The sequence below is a fragment of the Cyanistes caeruleus genome, chromosome 7 (genome assembly GCF_971803275.1).
Source record: "Cyanistes caeruleus chromosome 7, bCyaCae1.hap1.1, whole genome shotgun sequence".
NCBI lineage: Eukaryota > Metazoa > Chordata > Aves > Passeriformes > Paridae > Cyanistes > Cyanistes caeruleus.
In genome coordinates this window covers 4,968,462-4,984,816 of record NC_141707.1, presented here as the reverse complement: position 1 = coordinate 4,984,816, position 16,355 = coordinate 4,968,462, and the positions used below count along the sequence as shown (strand labels likewise).

The window sequence follows — 16,355 nt, the reverse complement described above, 5'->3', positions numbered from 1 at the left end:
TGGTAAACTCTGAAAGTTGCTTTGCAGTGGAAAATTCTTTTTGCTTTGGTAAAAAACTTCTTTCTGTCTGCCTATGCTTTTTCACTTGGTAGAAAACATGCTTTGTTTGAAGGCCACTTAAAGCTGTTGGACTTCAGCCATAAAACCTCCTTCTAACTGACTAAACCTCTGTTCTAAACCTTCCAGCTCGACTAAACCTTTGTTCTCTCGGTGGTTTCAGCTATAAGTGGCCCTACAAATGTCTTTTTATATATCTATGCTTGCTTTCATTTCTAGAGAACCTTCTGGTAAGCATTCATATCTGTGAAAGTTTTCTGTTAAATTCTCATCCTTCCTAACATCTCCCCTGGCCTGATGAACAACACAGATGCTAGAAATTGTCTGATTCATCATTTGTGCACACATTGAAGTATACATGTGTCACAATCTGCTCACACAGGCGGGCGTCGTGAGAGGTTCGTTTGATCTCAGAATGCAAAAAGGACACCAAGGGATTTCAGTTTAAATCAAAACAGCAATAATGCATCTTTATTTTAGTGCCAGCATCATGGGTTATGCAATAGATGAGAAGGAGAGAAAGAGAGAGAGAGAGAGAAGAGATGAATAAAGAGGCAAAGTAAAGAGAGAATACGGGGGGGAGGTATCGCTACCAATGGACAAGATGGGGTCGCCAGTGTCTTCTTCCGTTGGGAACTCTCTCTCCAAAAGCAACTTAGAAAAGTCACCTTTAGAGTCTCAAGTTCCAAGGTGAGGGCAGTTGGCCAAAAGGTGGGGAGATGTATAGGCTATTGTGGTGTGACCCGTTGCTGTGGGAAGCAGGTGTGAGGTACTGAACAGGCCCCGCTCCTCACAAGTCCCTGCTCAGCAGCAGGAACGAAGGCAGTGTACCGTGGCAGCACAGCAAACACCTGCAAACAATCACTCTTGTGCTGTAGGTCGAGCACCCCTTCAAACAATGGCTTAGCAAGCATCCACCTCAACCAGGCCAGAACCCCTGCACAAAGTCCCCTGGGCTCCTCAGGGTCTCGGTCTCTGTTCTTGCCATGCTCGTGAGGCAAATGAGGGAAACTTCAGACCGTCTCTTACACCACCCCGTGACTCACGATCAGCGTCAAGAGGGCTCCTTTGTAGTGTTGTTACGAAGTCTTCAGGTCTCCTCAAAGGTTGGTAGAGTACCCTAGTAAACAGAGACAGAAAATCAGACAGAAAAAGAAAAGTAGGAAAAAGATAAGGGCAAGAAAAAGGGAAAGACAAAAGTAAAGAATCAATTTTCAATTAAAATAAACATTCATCTTCTTATTACAAAGAATAAGTAATTTCAATTAATCAAATAAAACCCAAATAAACAATTTCAGGCAATTTCTTTATCACGAGGGACAATTTCCTATTTTTACTTTTCCAAAATTTCAATTAAATCCTGCTGAAGCAACAGTTGCTTTACCTGAGTGAGGTTCATCCCAATAGAGGTAGGCAATAAATGGTGCATCAGTGTGTAAATGGACTGTAAAAGGTGGTAAGAAATAACTGGGACTACATAAGAAAAATCACCTCCTGCAATCTTAGTAAAATTATAAACACAAAAATTTGAATGATTTTTTTGTATTCACTACTAAGATTTCTAGAAGTACACTATCACAAGCAGTTCTCAAACATGCACATCCACGTCCTATATGCACAAGTAGTTTCAGAAGTCTCGGTAGGATGATTTCAGAGTCGCAGGTATTTTGTTCCATGTCCAAACAAATATCTTGAGCTCTGGTTGCATTACTTTCACAGATAAACCCTTGTTGTTCCCAGAAAATACAGTTTCCAAATTAATGGTGAATTAATTATTAATGAAGTTTCCAAACCAACAGTTTGCCACTTCTCACCAATTTGATGAGCCCATTCCTTGTGCTCCAAAGGATAGAGAGCAGCTCCATCATGATTCAGCCCTAATGCAATGACAGGGAATATTGAATGCGCTGAAGCATTCCGTATAGTCAGTACAAAGGCTGCGGCTGTGTTTGTGCTGGGGTCACAGGTAAAATTTACTTGGTTAAGAGACCATGCCAGATTAAACAATATTTGTTGTTGGCCAGTTTTTCTGATTATACATGGCCCGATTTCAAAATTTCTCGGGCTCAGTATAACCAGAGGTTGGGTGGTGGTAGGTGTAGGTGTTACAACATTGACATCAAGTTCTCCCCAGTATTTGGTTTTGTTTTTCCCACACACGATTTGATGGGAAAATTGTACACCAGTCAGCTTTAGCCAACAATTCTGATTTTGAATTTCACAAAACAGAACATGGCCATGAGGTCCTGTGCCATAACTGTATACAGGTTCAATGAGGATTCAGCAATTAATTTTCAGGTTATTGTCACATCATCACCTTGCATTCCCATAAAGGGAGGGAAAACATTATGTTTGTCATCCAGCACTGGGGGGTGCTTACACCATGGTATGTGATTACTGCACTCAGTGCCACTGCATTGATTTTGAGTCTATGAATTAGACCTTTCAGACCTGACTGATGTGTCAGGTCATTTTGCCAATTACATGTTACAGAGGTTGATTTGGTTCAAGTGAAATGATACCAACAGTCAGTAGGTTGGTTTTTACAAAGCTTTGTAATTTCCACCTTGTTGGTACAGGGGTCCAGGGTATAGTAATTAATATTTTTCTGATGACAACACAGTATGAGGGGGGATTGTTTGTTCCATGACCACTCTGCTGTGGCGCAGAGTTTTGCCATGATGTTGGGGTGCAAATTGCTTGTCACATCTGATTCTAGAAAATTTCCAACGATTGCAATGGTGGAAGCTTTCTCATAAGGAGACTTTTCCACTTTTCTGCATCCTACCTTAATTTCTTCACCAATTGTTCCAGTTATCACTCTGGGCCAATCTTTTCGGTCCCAACCCCAGTCATGTTGACGGTATGTACCTCAAGAGTCGTGTAGTACTACGGTCACTAGGTTTGGGTGACGGCTTCTGGGGTAGGATCCTAGAACACATCAGGTGTACCTGATGGTAGCTTCAGACCACGGCCACTCAGCCGAGTTTTGGCCATGGTGTTGTGGTAAGATGCAGACAAGTATCTTACCATAGTAAGTACTTACTATTTAATACTAGTATTATCATGGTTTATCTGGTCTTCATGGCCCTCGGTGTTCTTCTGTGGAAAGTGAACACAACAGAGTCTGCCCCCAAAAGGCAGAAACTTAAAATGATGGAATTACCCAGCATGTGTTGATCCAATGCTTTTTTCCCAGAGTGTCGGAGGCCACCCATGCATATTTATTTGGAGAGGTTTTTAGTACTAGTGGTACTTGCCCTACACTAGGAAGGTCCACCAGGGCAGGTTGTCCAGGGTAGTGTGCTGGATCCTTAGGGTCACTTGGTCCTCATAGAGTGGGAATTATGCTTGGGGCTTTTGGACAAAAGGCAGTGATTTTGGGACACCTGTTTAATCCCCATCTGTCATTTACATTTTTTACAGCTTCCCTTAGCCAAAGAGCCCAACTTCCCTCCTGTGGTTTAAGGAGCCACTTCAGGAAACCATTGGTTGTTTCTACAATCCCGTTATCTTGAGGGCGGTAAGGGGTGTGAAAAGTCCATTTTATTCTTTCACCATTTGCCCAATCCTGTAAAATTTTGGCAGTGAAGTGGGACCCGTTATCAGATTGACTTTCTTGTGGTTTTGGGAAAATTCCAAACCACCCTTGCAATGCTTTGACAGTATTATCTCCTGTAGTTCTTTTCAAAGCTTGGGCTTGGATAATCTCCACTCCTACCAGCACAAAGTGTTTACCACCTGACTTCTTCAAGGGACCAATATAATCCACCTGCCACGCATCCCATAAGCCTTTACCCTTTCTTAAGTGCATAGGTCATCTTCTCAAGGATGGCTCTGCAGTCATCTGTGACATTGCTTGCAGGCTGATATGCAAGTTTTACACATTTCCTTGGTGACGGGCCAGCTGTCGGCAAGAGCTTCTTTGTAAAAATCTTTGGCAACTGAGTGCCGTCTTTTTACCTGCAGCCATTCCAAAAGGTGCTCCCAGTCCTCTGAAATTTGTTCTTCTCTCAGGCTGAAACATAAACTTTGAAGAATTTAAGATACTAGAAAAGCTAAAGCCTTAATTAAAATTAATCCTTACGTGCAACAAATGTATTTGTGGTTTTGTTTGTATGTTTCCACAGAAAAATTTGTCCTAAGAGTGTGTGCTCTTAAGTTTTGAGCAGGAGGAGCAGCGTAAGCTGCCGGTGGCTTGTGTTTTAAGCAGTGCCAGGAGCGCACTGGGAGTTAATAGTTTGTGTCTTGAGGTGAAAATGTGGTAACAACAGGATTGCTGGTTTGCTGTGTTTTGGGAGCCATGGAGGCTCCCATTTTGTTTGATTTGTGATTAAAAAGCGGCCTGGTAGGTCGTAGTTTGTGGTTTTGGCCACGGGTTCAGGGACAAGAAAGGCCCTGGCGAGAGCTGTAAAGGTTGATTTTGGGTCCCAGGAATTTATGCTGAAAGTGTGGAGTGACAAAGGTAGCAGGAAGCGGTATTAGCTGCTGGGGATTTGTGTGGCTAGGCGAGGGCCGAGGGGGGCTGGGCAGAGTGATTTGTGTCACAAGCTGAGAGAGGCTCAGCAGAGGTGATTTGCAGCAGCCGGTGCGCTGTTGGGCTGGTTGTTCTTGTAATATGTGTTAGTATAATTTGCGTTTTCTTGTACACATAGAAAATCAAGTATACAAACAGGTTTTCTGTGAAAAACAGAAGCAACTTGAGATTGCAAAAGCAGCTGCTGGAAAACCAGGAATTTGCAAGAAAATGACTCAGCAATTAAGGTAACATCGGGTAGAGGAGGGTCCACTCAAGCAAGATAAGTGCTCCACTGACTTGGTGATTGACGCTCGATGCTGACTTGATCTGATTTTCTCGGACCATGCATCTCAATGTCGGTTTCCATAAAAAAACTACACAGACTAAAAAAAAAAACTTCACCACGATTCTACATCTCAAAGCCTTCTTCCCGATAAACCACTCAAACTTCATCTCCTTCTCAGAAAACTCATCAGCAGTCCAGCAGCAGAAATAGGAATATCTAACAACACAAAAACAAAAAAAAAGAAAAAGAAAGCAACTGGAACTGCATAGCCTCAAGATGAAAAAACTGTATAAAACACAGCTCTCCAAAAGACAAGTTGTGAACTTGGGAGAATCAGTGTGACAAAGGCCGATTCAGAGTTCACCCAGCGCCGATCACGGGCTTCACGCTGACAGTGATTGTAGTTCTTTCCATAATTCGATTATACAAATTTTTCAATAAAATCCTTATTGATAAAATGAGGCTGAATTTCATTTGTAACATTCTGAAATGGGAGAGGCTTGGAACCAGGAGAGGCTTGAGTGGCAGAGCCAGTAATGTGCGTAGCATGAGACATAAATTGCATGTGTGTGCGTGCCCTGAAAGGCCAGAGGAAGTGCGTGTTTGAGACGTGCTATCAGCACAGGGCGAGTGGGGAATCCCAATCTGTGGATTCGCTCTGGGTGACTGCAAGCAGCTAGAAAAGGACAGGGTGATTGGGGTGTGTGTTTGATTGTATGAAACCCCTTTAATAAAATCTCCCCGTCTCCCCGTGGTTGGGTTGTGATAAGCATTTTTGAGGAGATGCCACCATCTAGTGACAGGACTTAAACTGCTGACTGTTACCGTTTCTTAATTAAGCTTACATGCCTAGGAATCAGGGGCCTTGGAGAGCCATGGAGAAAGAATTTCTCTTTTTAAAGAAAGGTTGTGATTGTAACCCTTGGATTGTGTTTTGCTGTGCAGTCTGTCAGGAGCCTTGGCTCTGAAAGGTATTTAGGTGGAGGATCCCCAAGTGGGGACTCTGTATCCTTTGTAACACAAAAGAGAATAAAGAAAATAAAGCCACCCAGATAGCGATAAAAATCTTACTAGGAACTGGTAAAGTAACCCATGGCAGCAGTGAGATATTTGAGTTATTAGAGAATGGAATTTTGGGGACCCTAAAGAAACTAATTGACATTCTTGGGGTTGAGTGTGCCCAAGATAATTGGGTACCTGAATATTACGAAGTGAAACTCCAAAGTTGGGATAAAGAAACATTGTGAGAAAAAGAACTTCCAGGATGGGAGCAAATGAGAGTAAAGGAATTCCTAGGAGTAGTCCTTTGGGATGGCTTTTAACACATTGGAAAGAACTAGTGGGATATGTGATGCAGAAAGCAAGAGGGAGCTTGTTAAGTTCTGTACACAATGGTGGCCACTATATAGACTGGATGGTTTTAAAGGTAGCTAAAGACCTAGCTGAGGATGATTGTAGGACAACACAGGAGGATGTTAAGGATGTATTTCCCCTTCAAGATCCTGGCTGGAATCCCAATGAACAAGGGGGACTAAGACAGTTACAAAGATATCAGAAATTAACAGTAAAAGGGCTGGAAAGAGCAATTCCCAGAACTATCAATTAATCAGCTCTATATGCTATTAAACAAAGTCCTCCTCAAACACCTTCTGAATTTTTAGATCAACTGCGCGATGCAATGTGGAAACATACCAGCCTGGACCCAGGACGGAGTGAAGGAATGCAGTAGCTAATAAATTTGTTTTTAGGACAATCCACAGAAGACATCAGGAGGAAGCTCCAGAAGATCAGAGTCCCAGAGAGCCAGAATCTGGAAACCCTGGTGGATGAAGCCTGGAGGGTCTTTAGCAATTGAGAAGAAGGATATAAACAGGGGATGAGAAAATTGGTGGCATTAGTGAAGGAGGGGGAGAAAGAAAAACGTCAGCAAGGTCCACCAAAACGAGGACCACCCCAACTGGGAAGGGATCAATGTGCATTTTGCAAGAGACTTGGACACTGGAAAAATCAGTGTCCAGAAGTAAGAAAAGGAGATGAGCAGAGAAAAGATGATCGGAAAGGAAAGGGGGAGGTTGCTCATGTAAAAGAAGACTGAAGAGGACCGGAGTCCCCTACCCCAGGTGACCCTCTGGTTATAGCTCCCAATCGCGGGAATAAAGAAAAAGAAGTGGGATTTCTAAGAGATACAGGAGCAACATTTTCAGTGTTGAATAAGGTTCTAATACCTGTGATAGTAAAAGGTTTTAAAATCTTAGAAAATTCAGGGACTTATAAAGAAAGGTAGGCTTGGCAAGCCCTGGGAAAAGTAGGCCCTGGGAAATGTTAGGCTAAAGATCATGTCAAAGTGCACGTGTGTAGTCAGTAGATGATAAATTGTTAGATGTGATTCGAAATAATTATTGTTTTTAGAACAAGAGGAACAATGTTAGGAGGCTGGGGAGAATCACAAGAAATCCATGCCTGGGTAAAAACAATGCATGCAATAGAACAATGGAAGTTTAATAATTAAGATGTAAGTTATATAATGATAGAGTATAAAACATGTTAATTTCAAACCCAAGTCGGGTCAGCTTTGGGTATGTGTACCCCTGACACCCAGAGCTCTTCAATAAAGCACCTTCATATAATCATTCCGTGATTATGTGTGTTCCTGAATGCTAACAGCTCTGTTCCTCTCTTCCAGCCCTTGAAGTTATGGCACACAACATCAGCCCCGCCATCAGAAGCCTGGCAATTCAAAAGTTTTATATCCTCCAGGCAGTAGAGAGAACTCAATATTCCATCTTTGGAAACCTGCAAGATCAGCTCCACATGGCATAGAGGACACGGTCTCATCTCTCAGGCCTTGACTGGATGCGCTGCTGGAGCTCTGCTGAGAGCTGATCTGGGAGGCTCTGTCTGCTGGGGCCACCTGAGCCAGCCAGGATTTTATTTTTCTGCAAAATTGTTCTTTCCTTACTTTTGTTTTTGTTTACTATGTAAATATAGGATAGGTTCTAAATATACAGACTCCCAAGAGCTTTCTTTTGCTGCCCAAGGTCTGCAGGATACCGGAGAAGAGAGGGAAAAGGGTGCTCATGCTCAGCAACCTGCCAGGGTGTGCAGTGGTGCAGGGAAAATGGCCAGAAACCCCTTGGCCTTTGGTGGTTCTGCTGAAGGCACAAGCCCTGTCCCAGCCAGGAAGCGCCATCTGTGTCCTCGTGCCCGTGTGGTGCTGGCTGGGTTGCTGAGGGCTCCCAGGTGCCTCTTGATGCAGCTCCTCTGGAGCTCCTGTGGGGCTGCGGCGCTGCTGGCGGGCCACGCTGGGGGAGACCCTGAGGGAACAGGGTGCTGGGAGGCCATGAAGGGATGAGGGGCTGTGGAGGCCCTGACGGGACAAGGCCGTGGGAAGGCACAAGGGGGATGTGTGAGGGAGTGGGTGTCAGGAGACTCCAAGGGGACAGGAGGCCCCTGAGGGGCTGGGGTGGTGGGAAGACCTGAGGAACTGGGTGTCAGAGGCCATAAGCAGCCCCCGGGCAGCCGCCTGGTTCCTGACACCCGGCTGTTCTGGCGCTTCCCCAAAATGTCTGCCAGGCCTGCAGCAGAAGCCCTTGGGGCTGGGACAGTACACCTCCAGGAGGGTGGGGTCAGCCCGAGGTGTGCTCAGGTTTTGCTGGCTGGGGACATGGAGGGCAGGGGGTGCTGCCAGGCCACGGCCACTGGGTGCCTGCCATAAGGGGCAGTGGGCAGAGGCAGGGCTGGCGGCCAGGCCGGGCCCTCGCGGCTGCCCAGGCCACGCTGCTGTGACCGAGGCCCCCCTGACACAGAGCTCGGGGCCCGCAGAGCTGCTGCCACCATGGGGAGGGCGGCGGTGTCTCCTCCAGCAGGGCTGCCCAGTGGCTGCTGCCCAAGCGGCTCTGGAGCCCACAGAAACAGCAGCAGAGTGTGCACAGGAACAGCAGCAGCCCCAGCGTCGGCACCTGCGAACTGAGGCGTCCGCAGCAGCCGGCTGCCAGACAGGGGGAGGCTGTGGGCACAGCTGCCTTTGGTTTGGCAAAAGGCCTCAGCAGAATTGGCCACAATGGCTTTCTCTTGACTTGCCAGCCTCACAGCAACGCTTGGCAGCTTCAGCTGCAGCCTGTGCCCGTGACTGACTTGGATGGCCGTGCTTGAGGGCGGGCTCGCCTTCCACACTCCGGTGTCCCAAGGCAGCGGCTTTGGCGCCATCGTGACACGGAGAGAGAGAGACTCAGGACATGAGAACACAGGAACAGCCTGTTTGGCTCATTCTTGAGTTTGCTGCTCCTGCCTAAAATAATCATCAGGAATATATGCTGATGTAAAGTTATAGCCGAACACCAAGGACTTTTTCTGTAGTGTCTAAACTAGTGTAGAACTAAAACCTCGTGTGACTGTTCAGAGACTCTAAAATGCAGGGTGAAAATGACAGCTTTGGTTTGTAAGAGTCCTAAAAATTTTGACATGTGATTTTTCAAGTCAGGGATTTTAATTCCAATGTGGAAACTACAAAAATATTAAAATTTGTTTTCATTGGCAACCCCTTTGAAATGGCATCAGCACACCTACAGGTGTACTGGGGGCAGTACTTGGCAATTCATGGCTTCAGTTGTGGGAGATAAATATTTTGTCTGGGTTCACCCTGAAGTTTAAAGTTTTCCCAGGGCTTTGATTGACTGGTCACTGCAGGTAACTTTAATAAATGCAAAAGGATGTGAAAGCACAATTTCTGGAGAATATGCACTGGGGATAGAGAGAAAACCTTGAAAACAGTCAGCAGGCTCTGGAAAACTTAAAAAATATTAAAATTACAAACATAATGTAAAAATAGATGTAGCTCTGTGACTGTTCAAGCAGGATTCTATGTCTGGAGGAAATGTTTGACTTGCATCAGCTGTAACACAGACAGACACGCAGCAACTGGGGCCTTGAACATTTGTGCTACTGCAAACCCCTTCCATGAAAAACATCATTCCAGGAAGGAGCAATATCATCTGACAGATAGCAAGAGTGGCCAGCAATAGCTCCAGGAGCTCCTGCCAAGACCCCTACAGGAAGGAGCCCAGCCCCCAATGCACGTGGGCTTTGGCTTTGGCCCTCTGGCACAGAAACCCCCCAGGGGCACAGGTCTCTGGGGCAGGAGAAGGGCACCAGCACTGCCAGGGCTCGGCTGGGGTGGCAGGTCTGCCTCGGTGGGGACTCTGCCACACCTGCTGATTTCAGTGCTGCCAGGCCCCTGTACAGATTCTGTGCAAGGCCCCGTGCCCTTCCTGCTGCGCCTGCGTCGGCAGCCCTGGGGGCTCCTTCTGCTGCCCTGAGCCTGCAGAGCAGGGCAGTGTTTGCTGATGGTTTGAGGTGTTCCTAAAGATCCTGTCTTAGACACTTTGGGCAAGGGATTCCTTCCAACGTAGGCCACGCTGGGGGGATGGGGCAGAACCAGGAAGGTGGCAGGGCGTGCAAGGGCCGTTAGTGACACGGGGCAGCCTGGTAACCGTGGAATGGAACGGTGGAATGGACAAGAGCTGGCAGTGACAAGACCACACCAGTGTGCCTGGTGCATGCGACGGGACAGGACACGCCAGAGCGGTGCTGTGAGGAGCCCCCACACAGCCCACTCATTAGTGCCTGACCCGGAGCTTTTCCAAGGCATAATTCCTACAGCTCACATTGTGAGCAGACTGTGGGAATTGGTGAGCCGGAGCTTCCCGATAACATCTCTTTAGAAGGTGCTCCCAAGGCCCGATTTTGTCATGGCGGGCAGATTCTTCAGGCTATTCAGGGTGTTCCGACGGAACAGAAGCACAGACCGTGGAGCTGCCCCAGCAGAACACCCTGAAGAGCCGGAGCAGTTCCAGCAAGGGCAGGATGGTGAGTGGCAGAGCTGGGCCGCAGGGCTGAAGCTGCAGCCAGCTGGGCCCTGCACCATCCCATCCCATCCCATCCCATCCCATCCCATCCCATCCCATCCCATCCCATCCCATCCCATCCCATCCCATCCCATCCCATCCCATCCCATCCCATGTGGACATGCCCAAGGACAGGACAGAAGATTGGCTGGGGCTGACCCCTGCCAGTGACCGTGCTCCATCCCCTGAGCCACCCCAGGGCTGTCCCTGCCTGGGGAGTGCAAGGCTGGGCTGTGTTCTCCGGCCTCTCCCGCAGTCCCTCAGCTCTGGCTGCTCTTTTCCAGATGCAGCCATGGACAAGAGACAAGAGCAGGAGCCTGCCCAGGGCCGCTTCCGCAAAACGCTGAAGGTACCTGCAGCCATCCCCACCTGGGCTGGGCCTGCTGTCACTGCTCAGCCCAGCTCTGCACTTGCAGCACTCCATGGAACATGCTTCTCTTCCCTGTCCTTTCTTCCTTCTGCACAGAGGTTCCGCCAGTTCCTGCCAATTCGGCATAGAAAGATCAGCCCGCTAGGAACTGAGGGCACAGCTGAGCCTGACTCCGGGCTGACCGAGCTCCAGGCAGAGCCTGATGTCAGCCCAGATTCAGCTGCGCCCTCACAAGACTCGGATGCTGTGGTGAGTGATGACAGGGCAAACTCTGATGTGGTACTGATTGAGGACATGGCCATTCCAAACCCCAGAGAGACTCAGGGCATCACAAATACTGACACTGTGCCCCCTCCCACCATGAGTCATGCACCTAATATGGATTTTTTTGAAAGGGGACTGTTCCTTCTGACCAGCAGGTAGCCAGCCAGGGGCCGGAACTGGAGGTCTCCCAGGATCCTGTGCCCCTTCAAGCCACATCCACAGGGCCCCCTCAGCCTTTGAGGCCAGCAGAGTGTGATGGGACGGTAAGCACTTCTTGGGAGAAGCTGGGGAAGTTGCTGCCTTGGACAGCACTCCAAGTCTTCCCCATTCCTACTCTAGGTGCCAGCTATTGTACGGAGCATCCACCAGCATCTAATGTGCTCCGTTACGGTGGATGCCAGGCTGCCAACTAACATGGTGAAGCTGGCTGAAGAACACCCGGACGATGTGGTGCTGACTCTCCTGCGCTGTGCCCCATCGTGTGACAGGTATGGGGCCCACGTGCCTTGAGAGCTCAGGGCTCAGCAGCCTTTAGGGCCCATCGCCCTGCACAGCCTGTCCAATGGGCTCTGCCCAACAGGCAGAGAGGCCCAGGAGCCTCGGGCCCCTCTGTTTCCTGAGGCTGCTGCCAGTGCTCCCTCCCTGCCCCTCAGGGCACTGGGGCTCTGTCACCTGGGACCCCACAGCTACACAGGGCATGGCTCTGTGACTGAGACACCCCTGACACAGAGCTCTGATCCCACAGAGCTGCTGCCATGATGTGGCAAGCCATAGCCTCATCAGGACCAGCAATGGAGAAGGTGCTGCCAACTCTGCTCCATGTGATGGAGAACTGGCCGCTTTGCAGCATCTGCACCTCTGATGAGGACAACAAGGACGTTTTTGCTCTGGCTGTGAGTTTCTGGAACTGGCCTTGCCTGTCCCCTAGGTTGCTTCTCCAGCAGCTCTTCATCCTCTCCTTGCCTCAGGCTGGGCTGAAACCTGGGCTAGGGGCAGGCTCAGGGGGCACCGGGCCCGCTGATCCCCGTGCATCTCCCCTCGGGCCCTGCCCCATGGACGCCTTAGCACTGAGCGCTGTCTTGGTGTGATTCTTTTGCAGGCAACTCTGGTGCTCTGGGTGATTATGCAAGTGCCTCAGAGCCATGAGGCCATGATGCATTATTCCGACTCTCTCTTTGCGGCTCTGCTGTTGCACGTTTTCACCACCACACAGCTGATGCCAGCAGAAGTTGATAACTTCTGGAGAGAATGCCAGGAGCAACACCGCCTTCCCGGAGAACCCAACAGGTGCCAGTCCTCCTGTCCTTCCCATGCCCTTGTGGCTGACACCAGTGCACCCAATGTGACCTGGCCTTTGCTCTGCACACAGGTTTGCAGTGCAGGCCATGAAGGCTCTGCTCTGCTTTCTGCACTATGACAACGAGTTGATGGCCATGGAGCGCAAGTGTGGCTGGGAAACGCTGCTCCGTGCTGACACCCAGCACTATGCCGTGGGTCTGTTGGCCAGGTGAGACCCCTTCTCGCCACTGCCTCTGAAATGTGTGCCCTGTGCCCAGGGTGCCCTACCACAGTCCCTGTGGTCCTGGCCAGAGGGCTTTGCCATTGAGGGATGGCTGAGCAGACTAGAGAAGTCTGAGAGGAGGGTTAGCCCAGAAGGAGCCCCATGGTCCCAAAGCACCCATGTTTCCCCCAGGGATGCTGGGGAAAGGCCAGATCTCCATGAGTCATCCCTGGGAGAGGTTTGGCCTCCCCCCACCCCCCACCTCTGTGTCTTGGTGCCATTTCCCCCCTTCCAGGGTGATGCGCCGTGACTTGACGCCCTTGTGTTACCATGTGGCACACCAATTTGTCCGGAGGCTCATCAGGGAGGAGGCACCTTGGGATCTGTCCTCCCTGGCATTCCTTGTGGAGGTGAGCCCCATGGCCAGCACTACCTCGCTGAGCTGCCTGCCAGCCCTGTCCCCTTGCATAGCCACAGCTGCCTGGGACGGTGCCCGCGCCCTGTGCTGCTGCCTGGGCCCAGCCCTGTGCAGTTCCAGGCTCCTGCCAGCCGGCTCCTCTGTCACTGCCCTGTGCCTTTCAGGTCCTGGATTGCCTGAACTTGAGTGACTGTGGGTACTGTGTCCTTGAGATCACATCAAAGCACCTGCAGAGCGAGTGCAGGCAGAGGCGTCGCCTGGCGCTCAGAGGCCTCGTGGTGCTCAGCCAGGAACCCTCGATGGTGAGAACGGGGCAGCGGCTGAAGCTGTGCTGGGCAAAGCAGCCCCTTGGGCTGGCTGGGCTTCAGGAGCTGAGGCAGCTGCTCCCAGCTCTCCTGCCTCACCTGCCTGAGTGCTTTGGGACAGGCCTTTGGCCTCTGGGCCCGGCAGCAGCAGGGTGGGGTTGCAGTGCCAGGGCGGTCTTGGCGCTGCAGCCGTTCAGGGCTTCCCAGCACAGCCTTGTGTTCCACACAGGCCACACCTATACGCCGCCTGTGTCAAAGCTTCCTGCAGCTGCTGAGTGACGCAGACGGAGAAGTGGTCGGCATGTCTCTGTCTGTGCTCACAAATGTGCTGAAGAGAAAAAGTCTTCATTTATCAAGGACTGCTGCCCCCAAGCTTGCTGAGCCACTTGTGCTCCTCTTTGACCATGTAAGGCTCTGTGCCCCGGCCACGGGCACTGGCTACTGCCCACACAAACTTTGGGCCTGTGGATTTTCAGGCCTTTGCCCAGGTGGGCTGGAGAAGTTGGTGCTGAGATCTTTTCCTCCTTCCTTCCTCCAGGACAAAAGCCACGTGCAGGTGCTCTCCATTCACCTCTTCCGCAATACGATGAACCTGGTACTGGAAGAGGGAAAAACTGCAATGGAGGGAATTGTGAAGCAGAGCCTGCTCCCGCTCATTTTGCACTGCCACGACGACAACCAGCGCGTGGCTGATGTGAGCTTTTGTGTGATGCTGGTGGACCACTGGGAGGCGGCTGGGCTGCGGCCTCCTCCTGGCCTTGGCACAGGGATGCAACTCCTGTGCCCTGGGCAGCAATGGCATCTCTGCATCTCTCCAGGCCTCCTGGGAAACGCTGCACTGTGCTGCCACCTTCTTAAAGAACACAGAGCTCCTGTGTGTGCTGCCAACAGAGGATCTGTCGAAGATCACCGAATGTGTGGTAAAGGACGGCCTGGAAACCCCAGCCTCAGCCTGGAGAATCTCCCTGTCCCCAGGGCTCAGTGTGTGGGGCTGGCAGCTGTGGCCCAGTGCTGCACCCATGGGAGCCAGCCTGTGCCCCACACGCTGCTCCCTTCCCTGGGACACACGGGTTCCTCTTCAGGCTCCTGTGGCCCTGAGCCGGGTGCCGATGGAGCCCCAGCCCAGTGGGGCTGCTGCCCGGTGCCTCAGAGCTGGGCGGGCACGGGAGGCCAGGGCTGGCCGCAGGCAGCGCCCGGCCGAGGGGCAGAGCCCGCACCGACCCTTCCTTCCTGCCGCTCTCTGCAGCTGGAACAGGACGAGAGCCGAGCGGCCGAGCACCTGAGCCGGGCTCTGCCATACCTGGACAGCCCACAGGAGTCCCTGCGAGAGGCGGCCGTCAGCTTCATCGGTGAGCCACGGGCCCGGGCTGGCTCCCCGCCCCGCCGCAGCTCGGCCCCGGCCCCGGCTGCTGCTGTCCCGGCAGCGGCACCCGGGCCCGGAGCCATGGAGCCCCGGCTGCCCTCGGGGCTGCTGCTGCCGGCCTCTGGCAGCCGTGCCCTTGGGCTGAGTCAGGATGCGGCAAGGGCTGGGGCTGAGCCCTGCCGGGGCGGGAGGCCGTGTGGCCCCAGGGCTGGCAGCGCCGCTGGCAGGGAGCTGTGCTGCCAGGGCCCTGACAGGCTCTGTGTTCCCAGGGATGGCCAGGATGTTCATGAACAAGGGCGCACAAGGAAGAGCTGCAGACCCTCAGTGAGGGTGAGTGAGAGCAGCGGGCTGGCACTGGGGGCTGGCAGGGAGCAGTTGCAATGCCTGGGATGGGAGCTGCAATCCCTGGCCCAGCTGCAGAGTGCTTCGTTCCCTGTCTGGGTGAGGGCGGTGTGGGCAGAGAGCAGAGAGATTTCAGGGACAGGGGTGGGAGTTGTGGCCAGCACCTTCTGGCTGATCCTGTTGTCTAGTTCTCTCTTGTGGCCATTGCAAGAGCCCGGTGGAATGTCCTTGGCAGGAATGTCTCCTAGGATCCCTGCAGATGCATGCCCTGACCGTGCCTCTTGTCCTCTCTCTTCCAGCCACTGAAGCCCCGACAAAGACACCACTCCATCCCACAAGGAATCTGAATATCCAAGCTTAGTTTGCCAGTGAACAAGTGTCCCAAGAACAGCAGCAGGAGACACTGAAGAGGACACCACCTCCCAGTGCCACTGGAGATCCAGGCACAGCTGACAACTGGCACAGCTGAGCCTGTGGGATTTTCACGGGGCTTCAGCCCTCTCCCAGCCTGTAGATTGCTCCCTCCAGCCCTCAGACTGTACCCATCCCCTTTTTTCCCTCTATTCTTCCTCCCTTTTGACAGCTCCTTACCTCCAGCCCTCAGTCCATGCCCATCCCCTTCTTTCCCTTTCCAGCTCATCCCTTTGCTTCACCTTGCATTAATAAACAGTTTGCCTTTTTCACTTAACCTGCATCTGTCTGGAGTTGAAGGGACACAAATCCAGAGCACTGTGACACACAGGCCCCTCCTGCCGTTCTCTCCTGCACCGTGTTTTGTGCAGAGACGCAGAGGAAGGAGCGCAGATCAGGCTGGAAAGGTCCCTGTGCTGAAGGCCCGGCTCCACAGCATTGTGGAGTTCAAGGTGTCACTGAAGGCCAGTAGTGGGACAAGGAGCCTGGGTGTGTCAGGGACCAAAGTTGTGTCTAAGGCCCGGCGTGATCTGTCCTCTGTTGTGCACGTCAACAGGATGGCGAAGAACAGACTTTGAAGGAAACCTTATGGGTTAACTGCTGGGAATTTGACCCT

General features: G+C 51.3%; 1 protein-coding gene and 1 long non-coding RNA gene across 3 annotated transcripts; one reads left to right on the top strand and one right to left on the bottom strand.

Moving 5' to 3' along the window:
• Positions 1-499: 499 nt before the first annotated feature.
• LOC147652115 (uncharacterized) lies at positions 500-8,830 on the bottom strand. Its single transcript, XR_015289373.1, has 2 exons — positions 3,104-8,830; positions 500-1,177 (listed from the first exon to the last, which is right to left on the bottom strand). It is a non-coding gene; the product is annotated as an uncharacterized LOC147652115 (long non-coding RNA).
• A 936-nt stretch (positions 8,831-9,766) lies between these two features.
• Positions 9,767-16,016, top strand: LOC147652114 (maestro heat-like repeat-containing protein family member 7). 2 transcript variants are annotated; one of them, XM_086898181.1, is made up of 16 exons: positions 9,767-10,727; positions 11,050-11,114; positions 11,232-11,384; positions 11,555-11,662; positions 11,739-11,887; positions 12,145-12,292; positions 12,499-12,686; positions 12,769-12,906; positions 13,196-13,310; positions 13,483-13,620; positions 13,853-14,029; positions 14,162-14,317; positions 14,442-14,543; positions 14,870-14,972; positions 15,256-15,316; positions 15,628-16,016. In XM_086898181.1, exons 1-15 carry the CDS (start codon positions 10,610-10,612, stop codon positions 15,312-15,314), a joined length of 1,917 nt encoding a protein of 638 aa, XP_086754307.1. In that variant the 5' UTR covers positions 9,767-10,609; the 3' UTR covers positions 15,315-15,316; positions 15,628-16,016. The 2 variants fall into 2 exon arrangements, with proteins under 2 accessions (XP_086754307.1, XP_086754306.1); XM_086898180.1 differs by having other exon boundaries at positions 10,141-10,727; positions 11,552-11,662.
• The last annotated feature ends 339 nt before the right edge of the window (positions 16,017-16,355 follow it).

Coding starts and splice junctions, on each gene's coding strand:
- LOC147652114 (XM_086898180.1), top strand. CDS start 10,610: ATGGCGGGCAGATTCTTCAGGCTATTCAGGGTGTTCCGACGGAACAGA. Junction 12,293..12,498: donor AGGACGTTTTTGCTCTGGCT/GTGAGTTTCTGG, acceptor ATTCTTTTGCAG/GCAACTCTGGTGCTCTGGGT. Junction 12,687..12,768: donor CTTCCCGGAGAACCCAACAG/GTGCCAGTCCTC, acceptor CTCTGCACACAG/GTTTGCAGTGCAGGCCATGA.